The 13,797-nt window shown below is 42.3% G+C and overlaps 1 protein-coding gene across 1 annotated transcript in view; it reads left to right on the forward strand.

The window, feature by feature from the left end:
* The window catches only part of LOC127006598 (protein Wnt-4-like), a 60,204-nt gene that overhangs the window by 14,037 nt on the left and 32,370 nt on the right, over positions 1 to 13,797 (forward strand). Inside the window, exon 2 of the mRNA XM_050876679.1 lies at positions 12,788 to 13,270. Coding sequence (XP_050732636.1) covers positions 12,788 to 13,270 — 483 coding nt within the window. The remainder of the gene's footprint in view (positions 1 to 12,787; positions 13,271 to 13,797) is intronic.

A 13,797-nucleotide genomic window follows, 5' to 3' on the forward strand; every position in this document is an offset into this window, starting at 1 on the left:
TGTGTAAGCGTGGGTGTGAGGTTCCAGGCGTTCCCAAAGATCCGTCACCTGAGCCTCAAACGCATTCGGGGAGGCAACATGCTGGTGATCGCGAGTCCAGCACGTGATTGGACCAAGGGTGACGGAGACTCATGAGGAACCTTTGTATGCCGGGCCGAGCGAGGGAGTCAAGAGGCAAGCAGATCGGCGCAACGCATAAGAATCGCTTCATCCATTTTTTCTCCTTCCTTCCTTCCTTCCTCTTCCTTCTCTTCCTTTTCCTATTCGGTATCGTCTTCATTTGTCATTCTTTCCTTCCTTCCTCCTTCTATTGTTCTGTTTCTTCTGGTTCTTCTTCTTTTCCTTTTCTTAGTCTTTCTCCTCCTTATCAGACTCATCCTAATTTTCTGGTTCTTTATGCATGTCCTTCTTCTCTTGGTTCTTTACATCCTACATCCTCCTCCTCCTCCTCCTCCTCCTCTTCTTCTTCCTCTTCTTCTCTTCCTGCATGTCTTCCCCACTCCTGCTGTTCCTCATCCTCCAGCCTCTTTTTCTTTTCCTCATTACATGCCTGTCTCCTGATTTTAGTATTAGTGAATATGAGGAGCATTTGAAAGAGGAGGAAGAGGAGGAGGAGGAGGAGAAGAAGGAGGAGGTCGAGAAGAGATAACAATAGTAGCAGGACCAGTAACAGTAACAGAAATAACAGCCCCCTACCCCGCCTCCCCTTCCCCGCACCATCACCACCACCAGCGCCACCAGCATTATTACCAACCCAGACCATCCCTCCTTTGCCAACCCGCGGCCACCAGGGGACAGAGGCGCCGCGGACCCCTGGGTGCTAATGGGTGTTGGCTGCGATGCTCCCTCACACACTGATTGGCCCGCCGCTCCACTCACTGGCTGAATGGGTGAATGGATGAGGCTGGGCAGGTAGATGACTATGTGGATGGAAGATTGGGTGTGGATGGGCAGGTGGATGACTAGGTCGAGGAAAGAAAGAAGGTGGATGAGCAGTGGATGTGGATGACTAGATGGATGGAAGAATGGTTTATTACAGAGGTTTTATAGAGGTGGAAGTAATACAGGTTTAATAGAGGAGGTTCTATAGGAGGTTTTACAGAGCTTTTGAGTGGAGTTCTATGGACAAGTGGATGAAAAAGTGGATGGATAAGTGTTTGTAAGTGGGGGAGGGTGGTTGGGGGGAGAGGGGGGGAGTATGTGTGACAGGTGTGTGTGCGTGTGTGTTTACTACCTGGAGAGAGCAAACGCATACCTGGAAAGTAAATGTGTGCGTGTGTGTGTGTGTGTGTGTGTGTGTGTGTGTGTGTGTGTGTGTGTGTGTGTGCCGAGCTGGACGCACCTGCAGTGAAGGCTTGCAATATAGGACATTATTCATAGCTTCATGTACCTAGACGCAGAGGAGGAGGAGGAGGAGGAGGAGGAGGAGTTGGAGGTAGAAGAAATCGAGGAGGAGGAGGAATAGAATATGAAGAGATAAATACATTTAAAAATTCACACCCAAACTTAAAACTAAAACACACACACACACACACACACACACACACACACACACACACACACACACACACACACACACACACACACACACACAGGTACACACGTAGGAGTAGTAATAGTAAGCCCTGAAATACACACAGGTAAGAGTAACAGGTGCGGCATAAAAAGGTGTACATTCTCCGGACACCTGCGCCCCACGCCCTGGCATGCCGACCCTCGCACAAGAACGTGTGTGTGAGTGTGTGTGTGTGTGTGTGTGTGTGTGTGTGTGTGTGTGTGTGTGTGTGTGTGTGTGTGTGTGTGTGTGTGTGTGTGTGTGTGTTCCAGTTAAATTTGCTGGAGAGAGTTTTCAAGTGTGTTTCTTATTCATCTTCGATTCTTCCTCCTCCTCCTCCTCCTCCTCCTCCTCCTCCTCCTCCTCCTCCTCCTCCTCCTCCACCTTCTGTTCCTCTTCTTCTTCGTATTTGTCTTCTTCTTCTTCTTCTTCTTCTTCCTTTTTTCTTATTTTTCTTCATCTTTTTTGCTCTTTTCTTTTTCCTGCTCCTCCTCCTCCTCCTCCTCCTCCTTCTCCTCTGATTCATTCTCTCTAATCAGGATAATAGTAACAAACAGGAAAATAAAGGAAACTGGAAGAGTACAATGACGGAATGGATGACTTGCCAGAATAACCGAAGGAAGACAGAGGGGGAAGAAGAGACGAGGAGAGAAATGAAGTGATATATAGAGCAAGGGAGAAGAAAGAACGAGAGAGAGAGAGAGAGGGGGGGGGGGCCCCCCCCCCGACCTTTTCTCACTTTTAACCCACTTCTTTACACGAACACAATAAAAAAATAAAAAATAAAAAAGTAATAAAGCAAGAACACTCGCACGCACATACAAAAAAAAAACAGATAACACACACACACACACACACACACACACACACACACACACACACACACACACACACACACACACGCACCAACATACTGACACACACACATTGACGCAGACGCAGTGTAGCCATAACAAACCTTATATTTTATTCAACAGAAGCCCGGCGCTGCACGTGTGTCTGAAGGTTCTGGCAACATTGATAGTCCCCGCTAAGAGTCCGCGCTGCCCTAATTGACTAAAGGCTCGATTTACTGACCCCGCCGACGAATTAAGAGATTAGGCGATTGTTAAGATAAGGAGATGAGGAAAGAGTAATGTGAGGAGGAGGAGGGGGGAATAGTAAGAAGCAAGTTGAGTCAGAATGAAGAGGAAGAGATGAGAGGAAGAAGGAAGAGATTATGAGATGATTAAGATACGGAGATGAGGCAAGAGTGATCTGAGGAGGAGGGGGAATAGTAAGAAGCAGGTTGAGACAGAGGAGGGACAGAAGGTTAAGAAAGATCAAAGTTAGTTGCTTGAAGAAGAGTCGGCAGATAAAGGTTAGAATAGGTTTAAAAGTCTATAATTAAGGTTGGATAGTAAGAACAGGAGGTTGAGAAAGAGACAAATCTAAGATGACAGACCGGTATTTTTTTTTTAAGACTGAAACTATTAGACTGAGCAGGCCAGTAAATTAAGGAGAGATAAGAGAATAGTTTTAAAGGTGTAAGTTGAGGAAGAGACAGAAGCTTAGGAAGAGACCACAATAGTTTTTGGAAAGATATAAATTAGTAGCTTAAGGAAGAAACAGCGGATTAAGGAGAGACAGAAAAATAGTTTTGATATGTAGAAATCGAAGTTGAAGGGCAAAATAGTAGGTTTAAGGGGGGAAACCGAGGAAAAATAAAATAAAAGTCGATCGAAAAAGAAAAAGAAAGTTAGGGAAAGAAAGAATGGTAGTTTTTAAATAACGAAAAAAAGTTGTAGTAGTAGTTTTAAAAGGTCGAAAACTGAGGAAAAATAAAATCAGAATCGATCGAAAAAGAAGAAAGGAAGTTAGGGAGAGATAGAATGGTAGTTTTTAAATTACGAAAACTGAAGTAGAATAAGAAATAGGGTCCAGGAGAGACTAGAGATCAATAAGACACAGAATAATTTAGAAGGTCGAAAATTGAAGGTGAATAGTTAAGTAGGTTACAGAAGAGACAAAAGGTTAAGAAGAGATGAAAAAAAGTAAGACAATTATTAGGAGAGGAAGAAAATAAAAAAGTTTGTGAGAGAAAATTAATACAACAAAGCCAGGTGAAAAGAGGAAAATATAACACAAAAAAATGAGGTCTGATGAGAGGTGATAACACTGAATTTAAAAAAGTAGAAGAAAAGGAAAATAAGACAAAAAGGTGGATAGATAGGAAAAAATAAGAAACAGAAGGAAAGGGAAATACGAAGGGAGGGTGGATATAAACGAGAATTCAAAGGAGAAAGAAAAATAAGAAAGAAAGGTGGAAAGACAAAGTGTAAAAAGGAAAGAAAGGAAAATATGATGGAGAGGTGGAAAAGCGGGAAAATTAAGATAAGAAAATGATTGAAAACATGAAATACAAAGATAAATAATAAGAAAACGTTCCGATAATGACCTGCAAGATACGTATAGAGAAAGAAAGAAAGAAAGAAAGAAAGAAAGAAAGAAGGAAAGAAGGAAAAATAAAGAAAGAAAGAACGAAAAAAAGAAAGGCAGAAAAGAGAAAGACAGAAAAGAGAAAGAAAGAAACAAAGAAACAAACAAACAAACAAATAAAGAAAAAGAAAGAATAAATAAATGAAAAAAAGAAAGACAGAAAAGAGAAAGCCAAAGAAAGAACGAAAGAAAAAGAAAGAAAGAAAGAAAGAAAGACAAGACTCAACACTCACATGCAAATATACAAACTTGAAAAACAACTCGCAAAGGAAAACATCGACAGGAAAAAAAAATCACAAATACAAATAGAATCACATTCGAATATCTTGAACGCAATAACATCAGGGCCAAAAAACGATCTAACCGCCGCGGAATGTTTTAATGAATGACCGGGGTTAGAACCGCCGGCCCAGCGCACATGCAAATCACAATGAGGGAAAAAAAAACTTATCATGGAGGAATCTGTAATATCATAAACATCCAGAGAAAAACAAATCTTCGAGAGGACTTATAAACAGACATAGAAAGATAGAGACACACAAATAGAAAAACAGATAAAGATAATAATTAAGAAGAATACCTAAAGAAAAAACACGAAGACAAAGAGTACAGATAGATAGATAAATAGATAGAGAGAGATAAAATAGAGAAATAGATAGACAGAAGGGCAAAGAGAAAAGTAGAAAGCCATTTTTTTATCAGGACAGAAAAATTAAGAAACAGATACCCAGACAGTAAACCGATACACACAGAAAGATAGACAGCGAGATAACAGAGAAAAAGATAAACACAATAAATAAGAGATAGGGATAATAATGAAAATAACAGACAGACAAAGACAAGCAACAAACAAAGGCAGAAAACAAAGAAACACACAAGTAGACACAGAAAAATAAAGAAATAAAGAAAATGAAAGATATAGACAGACACATAAAACAACAGGCAACCCAGGAGAGGCGAAAATAAAATATAGAAAATAGAAAAATTACACAAAAGCAGAAAGAAAATAATTAAGAAAGAAATTTAAACAGAAAGACAGAAAAGTCAAACAAATAACACACACACACACACACACACACACACACACACACACACACACACACACACACACACACACACACACACAGACCTTCAGCTCAAGTGACAGAAAACCGATAATTCACAGACACAATTGCAAAGGTCAGGAAAAGGTTTCAATCATCTCTCTCTCTCTCTCTCTCACACACACACACACACACACACAGACATTACAATAGAAGAGGAAAGCTGTTCTAGTCTCTTGGGGGGCAGGATTCCAACTGTAGCTCAATTTAACGTCCAGGTGAGATGGCCAGGTAATTTATTAGCGTCCTGCTGCCTTGTCTCCTGCTTGACTTGGAATTTGTTTGCCGTGAAGGAGATCAAAAGATTATCAATAAGAACAATAAGATAATAATAAGATAACAATAAGTAAAAAGGAAAAAATAAGCAATAAGAATAAACAAACTGCGCCACAATAAACAGCTGCCTGCGCCATAACGGGCTGGGGCGAAACAAAACAAAAAATATATATAAATGAAATAAAAAAAAGTTAAGCAATAAAAAACAAAATATAAACAATAATAATATAAGGATAAATAATAACAATAAGATGTGAACAATGAGAAAAAAAATAAGAACAAATAAATAATAAGAAAGGCTCTTTAAATGCTGCCCTGACAGAGTGATGTGCTGCCCTTTCAGTGTGTTACGTGCTTTTATTTGGCGGCTAATGTGCAAAGGGAAGGATGCGAAGAACTTGTACCAAATATAAGAACACGAGTAACTTGGACAAAAGACTAACATAAGAAAAGGTAAATCAATATCGGGACAGACTTAGAAAAAAACATGGATGATAAAAATTGCCCTACAACAGTTTTTTTTTTTTTTTTTTACAACAAAGGAGACAGCTCAAGGGCACAAAAAAAGGAAACAATAATAAAAAAAAGCCCGCTACTCGCTGCTCCTAAAAAGAATCAAAAGAGGTGGCCGAAAGAGAGGTCAATTTCGGGAGGAGAGGAGAGTAAACTTAATTAATAATAAAATGGATAAACAGCAAAAAAAAAAATGCAAGTAAATACGAACAAGAACAAAATATGAGTAAACTTCAGCTTCACAGCAACACCACCACCACCACCACCTGGCGCCACTCCCACGACACACACACACACACACACACACACACACACACACACACACACACACGTACATACACACACGCACATACACGCACGCACACGCATACCTTTCCCCTTTCCCTCCAGGTGACTAATTAAGGCAAGGGTGACGTCATGATCCAGGTGAGAGAGAGAGAGAGAGAGAGAGAGAGAGAGAGAGAGAGAGAGAGAGAGAGAGAGAGAAGGGGGGAGGGGAGATATACTTTGGTCTCTGGTTCATCTTCCTCCCCCTTCTCCCCTCCCCCCAATACTCAAAGCAAAGGGGAAAGGGTTCTCTTGTCCCTCCTCCCCCTCCTCCTCCTCCTCCTCCTCCTCCTCCTCCTCCATCTCTCCTATTCATCCCCCTTTCCATTTTTTCAACCTACCACATTTCCCTTTTCCTTCTACTTTCCCTGTTCCTTCCCTCCTCTCCCCCTTCCTCTTTTCCTCGTATTCTCCCTTCATTCCGTTACTTCCCTTCACTAATTCTTCCTTCAATATCCCCTATTCTCCCTTCACTATCTCTTAATCTCCCATCACTCTCCCTCATTCTCCCTTCAATCTTCCATTCTCCTTTCATTCTCCCAACTCTCCCTTCACTCTTCCCACTCTTTCTCCTCTTCCTCCTCCTTCTCCTTAAACACATCGCCTGTTCTCTCTTCACTATCTCTCATTTTCCCATCACTCTCCCTCATTCTCCCTTCAATCTTCCCATTCTCCCTTTACTTTTCCCATTCTTCCCCCTCTTCCTCCTCTTCCTCCTTAAACACATCGCCTATTCTCTCTTCACTATCTCTTAATCTCCCATCACTCTCCCTCATTCTCCCTTCAATCTTCCCATTCTCCCTTCACTCTCCCTACTCTTCCCACTCTTCCTTCACTCTTCCCCTTCTTCCTCATCTTCCTCCTTAACACACCACCTATTCTCTCTTCACTATCTCTCATTTTCCCATCACTCTCCCTCATTCTCCCTTCAATCTTCCATTCTCCCTTCATTCTCCCAACTCTCCCTTCACTCTTCCCATTCTTTCTCCTCTTCCTCCTCCTCCATCGCCTATTCTCTCTTCACTATCTCTTAATCTCCCATCACTCTCCCTCATTCTCCTTTCAATCTTCCAATTCTCCCTTCACCCTCCCTACTCTTCCCATTCTCCCTTCACTCTTTCCATTCTTCCTCCTCTTCCTCCTTCTTCTCCTTAAACACATCGCCTATTCTCTCTTCACTATCTCTTGACCTCCCATCACTCTCCCTCATTCTCCTTTCAATCTTCCCATTCTCCCTTCACTCTCTCTACTCTTCCCATTCTCCCTTCACTCTTTCCATTCTTCCTCCTCTTCCTCCTCCTCCTTAAACACATCGCCAATAGGTCAAGGCGGTGGAAAGGTTGATATAGTGTACCGAAATGTAGCGAGGCGGCGGTAAAGAGGAAATCCTATGAGAGAAAGTTTAGAGAAGTGACGTGGAGCGGATGGACGGGGTGAGGAGACGACGAGGAAGAGGAAATGCGTCAAGAGGAAGCGGCATATATGGAGGAAATACGCAGAAATGTATTAAGGGTTGTTGCGTTAAGGGGAATGTGACGTAAGGAACAGAAACAATGCACGGAGGTTATAGTGCAATTAGGGGGCTGATAGTAATGATGGAAATAATGGAGAAAAAAATACAGATAATGAGCAAAATGTATAGAAGGTTGCGTTAAGGGGAATGTGACGTAAAGAGCAGTAAGTAGCGGGCTTTTCTTTTTTCATTATTGTTTTCTTTTTTTTTTTACGCCTTTGCACTGTCTCCTCTGCTGTAAAAAAAAAAATTTAAATAAAAAAAACACAGGAATGGGAAGAGTGAAGGAGGAATGGGAAGACTGAAGGGAGAATGAGGGAGAGTATGCTGTAAAAAATAAAATAAAAAAGAACAGACAAATTACGGGGCTGGTAATAATGATGGTAATAATGGAGAAAAAATACATACAGAGAAAAATAGATGAATGGTTACAAAGAAAGACAAGAGAAAATATAAATAAATAAGAAACGGAGAAAAATAGAAAAAAAAACGAGTATAGAAAATAGAAACATCGATAGACATAGAAAGAAAGAAAGTCAGAAAATTAGAAATGGAGATAAAGAAGGAGAAAAATATGGAGATAAAGGAGAAAAAATGGAGATAAAGAAGGAAGAAGAAAAAATGGATATAAGGAAGGAGAAAAAAATGGAGATAAAGAAGGAGAAAAATATGGAGATAAAGGAGAAAAAAATGGAGATAAAGAAGGAGAAAAAAATGGAGATAAAGAAGGAGAAAAAAATGGAGATAAAGGAGAAAAAAATGGAGATAAAGAGAAAAAAATGGAGATAAAGAAGGAGAAAAAAATGGAGATAAAGAAGGAGAAAAAAATGGAGATAAAGGAGAAAAAATGGAGATAAAGAAGGAGAAAAAAATGGAGATAAAGAAGGAGAAAAAATGGAGATAAAGAAGGAGAAAAAATGGAGATAAAGAAGGAGAAAAAATGGAGATAAGGAAGGAGAAAAAAATGGAGATGAAGGAGAAAAAATGGAGATAAAGAAGGAGAAAAAATGGAGATAAAGAAGGAGAAAAAATGAAGATAAAGAAGGAGAAAAAATGGATATAAAGAAGGAGAAAAAATGAAGATAAAGAAGGAGAAAAAATGAAGATAAAGAAGGAGAAAAAATGGATATAAAGAAGGAGAAAAAATGAAGATAAGGAAGGAGAAAAAAATGGAGATAAAAAAAGGAGGAAAAAATGGAGATAAAGAAGGAGAAAAAATGGAGATAAAGAAGGAGAAAAAATGGAGATAAAGAAGGAGAAAAAATGAAGATAAGGAAGGAGAAAAAAATGGAGATAAAAAAAGGAGGAAAAAATGGAAATAAAGAAGGAGAAAAAATGAAGATAAGGAAGGAGAAAAAAATGGAGATAAAAAAAGGAGGAAAAAATGGAGATAAAGGAGAAAAAAATGGAGATAAAGGAGAAAAATGGAGATAAAGGAGAAAAGAGGAGATAAAGGAGAAAAAATGGAGATAAAGAAGGAGAAAAAAAATATACATAATACCTCTTTTTAAACTCTCCGATGCCCTCTTTACAATATTCCTTCTTCCCTCAACTCCATCCCCTTACATCATTATCTCCCCTTTCTCCCTTACCCTCCTCACTTCGCTACCACCCTTCCCCTTTCCTCCCCTTTCCATAACCTGTTCTCATCTCCCTAATCACTCTTTCTCCCTTCCCCTTCTTCTCGCTTCTTCCCTCCAATTATTTATCCCTTCCCTTCCCTTCTCTCCCCTTTCTTATTCTCCCTAACCACCATTAATACCTATTCCTCCTTTTCCCCTTAGTCTCCCTTCTCCTCTTATCTCCCCATCACCTTCCCTTCTTCCTAACAACCATCACAACTACCTCTCCCGTCTTTCTTCCCCTATCCTCCCTTCCCTCTACCCCTTACTTTCCATAACCTTCCCCTTTCCCTCTCCTCCCCTCTCCCTTCCCTTCCTTTAACTCCTTCCCTAGCCACCAGCAATCCCCTATCTCCCCTTCCCTCTACCTCAACTCCCTTCCCTTCCCCTCTACCTACCCTCCCTTCCCCTCCCTTCTCCTTCCCTCCCTAACCACTATCGTCACTTCACTTACCATCCACTATCCCCACTCACCTTCCCTCCCCTCCCACCCCCCACCTTCACCTCCCCTCCCTTCCCTAACCACTATAATTACTACCTTTCTCGTCCCTCTTCTCCTCCCTTCCCCTTCCCCTCACACCCCTCCCTCACCTGCCCCCCTCACCTGGCCATTCCCAGACGCCTTAATCACCGCCGTTTACCTTAACAACACAATTATCGCGTCTTCCTTAACGTAATTTAGCACAATTTGCATAACTGTCGCCTGATATTGATGCGAAGACTGATGATGATGATGATGACGATGATGATGACGGTGAGGCGGATGGTGTGTCGTCCTGTGTGTGTGTGTGTGTGTGTGTGTGTGTGTGTGTGTGTGTGTGTGTGTGTGTGTGTGTGTGTGTGTGTGTGTGTGTGTCTGTCACTAGTTACATATTTGTGGTTGGGGGTGGCGAGGCAAATTTGGTGTTGGCCCCCCCTCTCCCTCTCTCCCTCCCCCCTTCCCACCCTCTCTCCCTATCCCTCCTCCTCCTCCTCCTCGGCCTCCTCCTCGGCCTCCTCTCTCCTCTCACTTGTACACATAGACATCCGGTGAGGAGGAGGAGGAGGAGGAAGGAGGAGGAGGCAAAGGAGGAGGAGAAGGATGATGATGATGATGATGACGAGGAAGAGGAGGAGGAGGACGAGGGGGAGGAGGAGCAGGAAGAAGAAACAGAAGGACAAGAATAAGAACAAAGAGAAAAATAAATAGGAAGGAAAAGATGAAAAGAACAGAAGAATAAGAACAAAACCAAGAAAAACAGAAAAAGAACAAAACCAGAAACAGAGGAAAAAACAAAAAAGAACAGAAGAAAAAGAACAAAACCAAGAGACGAAAACAACAAAAAACAAAGAAAAAATGAAAGAAAAGAACAAAACCAAAAACAGAAGAAAAATAAGAAAACAAGAAAAGCACAAAAACAAGAACAAGAAGAACAAAAGCAAGAAAACAAGAACACAAACAGAAGCTATACATGAAAAAAAAAACTAAGTATATGAAGGACCCCCAAAAACTCCCAGATGGCGTGGCTGACGTGCTCCAAAAATCGGTCTTGAAGGCAGCAGATTAATCTCGCGATGAGGACATGGCGGCATTAATACGCGCGCTCCCTCGACCGTGAAGACAAGGAGGAGGAGGAGGCGGAAGAAAAAAGCAAACTGGAAAAACAAGAGAGAAGGAAAATGGAGGGCGAGCGAGAAAGGGAGGGAGAGAAAAAGAAACTGACGAAGCAAAATAGAAGCAAGAAGTAAAACAGAAGCAAATTGAAGAGGAAAATGGAGAACAAGAGAGAACATGAACAAAGGGAACATGGAGAAGAGAAAATTAATATGAAAACCCTAGACAAAAAAGGTAAAAGAGAGAGAGAGAGAGAGAGAGAGAGAGAGAGAGAGAGAACGGGTGTAAAGAAGAAAAGAGAATAAAAGAAAATAAACTAAAATGGGAGAAGGAAAATGGAGGACGTGAGAACAAGAACAAAAAAAAATGAAAAAAGAAAAAAATATATATAAATAAGTAGAAAAAAGCGGGATAATAGACAGATTCTTTACGTTGCTTCATTTATCGTCATTTTCGCTATCTTAATAATTTCCCTCTCCTTTTTTTCTTCCTTAATGCGATTTTTACTCTTTTTCTCTTTTCTCATTTATCTTCTCCCACGCTCTTCCTTTCTGCCGTGTTCGTTGACCTGTTCTCTTATCTCTTTGCCCTACTTTAATCTCTCTCTCTGTCTGTCTCTCTCTGTCTCTCTCTCTCTCTCTCTCTCTCTCACTTTCTAAAATCTTCAATCATCTTACTCCCTCTCGTCATTTCACCCTGCTCTACTTCTTCCACTCCCGCTCTGCCCCCCCTTTCCCCCGCCCTCCTCACCCCGCCCCCTTCCCCCCCCCCCTCGCCCCCCCTGTCTTGGCGTAACCTAACCTGTTGCTGCTCCCTGATGGTCTGGCGGCAAGAAAAGAAAAAAACAAAGAAAAAAAAGAAAAACATATTAACGTCCGTTTTGAGAGACTTGGTCATTATCTTGTCCGTAAATTGCTTTCGGTTTATTGCATATTAATGAAGGGGGAGGAAGATGATGACGGCGAGCGCACACACACACACACACACACACACACACACACACACACACACCTTGCTTCTGTATGTTAGTTAATTTACATAAGTATATATTTATTTTTTGGCATCTTGTTCTCCTGTGACTTTTTTTGCTCTTTTATCGTTTTGTTCTTTTGTGCTTTTATTTCATTATTATTATTATTATTATTATTATTATTATTATTATTATTATTATTATTATTATTATTATCGCCCTCACTAACGATCCCCTACTCCCATCAAACCGCTCCTTACTCCCTACCCTCCTCCTTCCACCCTCATCCTCATCCTCCCCTCCCTTCCACTCCCCCCGAGCAAATAGGTAAACAAGCAGGTAAGAACAGGTGATCAAACAGGTGAGGTAATAACACACTCGAGTAAGGTAAGGAAAAGTTAGGTTAGGTAAGGCAAGGGAAGGGAAGGAAAGGAAAAGGAAAGGAAGGGATGGAAAGGGAAGGGAAGGAAAGGGGAGATGGAAAGGGAAGGGGAGAGATAGAAAGGGAAGGGAAGGGAAGGAAAGGAAAGGGAAGGGAAGGGAAGGAAAGGAAAGGGAAGGGAAGGGGAGAGATGGAAAGGGAAGGGAAGGAAAGGGGAGAGATGGAAAGGGAAGGGGAGAGATAGAAAGGGAAGGGAAGGGAAGGAAAGGAAAGGGAAGGGAAGGGGAAGGGAAAAGAAGGAAGGGGAATGAAAAGCAAAAGATGAGAATAAAACTGAAGGTACGAGAAAGGAAGAGAAGGGGAGAGAAAGAAATAGAATGTTAAGGTAAGATACAAAGGTAAGAAGACTGAGGTAACGTAACACACACTAACTCCCCTTTCTCCCCCCTCCCAGGCACCAGTATGAGGGGGTACACGTGCGCATTCCCCCGGGGTACGCAAAGAAGTACCCCAAACAGGGCGTCGCGTACCCCGGGGGGCGATACGGCAGCCACACGTACCCGCAGTACCCGCCAGCCTGGAGAGACGCCGCGCAGTACCCACACATGCCCCAGGGTACCACAGGGGAGCAGGAACCGTCCCCCACGCACCACCACCAGCACCACCACCAGCAGGAGCACGGTGCGGCTCCCCCTGGGTACCACGTGTCCGGTAACTACATAGGGTACCCGGTGGAGGGGAGCGTGGTGTACCCGCCCAACACGGTGGTCGGGTACCCTAACTACGGGTACCCGGTGGTCGAGGCGTCCCCCAACGATGTGGTGAACCGGACCTTCGTCACGCCCTGGGACGCCGCCGTGTGGGACCAGCCGCTGGACCCCAATGTGTGCCGGACCCTCGGGGGACTCACCAGGCTCCAGCTACAGGTCTGCAATAGGTAAGTTCTCTGACAGTCCTTCCTTGCCTTCTCTTCTACCCAGTCCATTGATACGCCTTCTTCTATTTCTTTTCTCCTTTTTCTTCTTGTTCTTTCTTGTTCTTTTTCTTCTTCTTCTTCTTCTTCTTCTTCTTCTTCTTCTTCTTCTTCTTCTTCTTCTTCTTCTTCTTTCTTTCTCCTCCTCCTCCTCCTCCCTGTCTCTTGTTCACTGCGAGTTCTTCCCTTTCCGTTCTGCGTAGTTCACTGTTACGCCTTCTCTCTCTACCTCCTTCCCCTCCTATTCCTCCTCCCCTTCTGCTTTTCTTCTTCCGTCTCCTCCTTCTCCTCTGCTCTTCATCTTCATCTTATATCCAATTTTCTATGTCTGCGATGGGTCTCCTCCCTTCGCTCTCTCCTTTTGTCTCCTCTTCTTCTTCTCATCTCCTCTCCCTTCTCCTCCTTCTCCCCTTCTCTCTTCCGCCTCCTTTCCTTGGCCTCAACCCCATTCCGTTTTCTTTACTGTTATTCCCTTCCTCACCCCCTTTTCT

Source organism: Eriocheir sinensis, chromosome 33 (assembly GCF_024679095.1).
Source record: "Eriocheir sinensis breed Jianghai 21 chromosome 33, ASM2467909v1, whole genome shotgun sequence".
Taxonomy (NCBI): Eukaryota; Metazoa; Arthropoda; class Malacostraca; order Decapoda; family Varunidae; genus Eriocheir; species Eriocheir sinensis.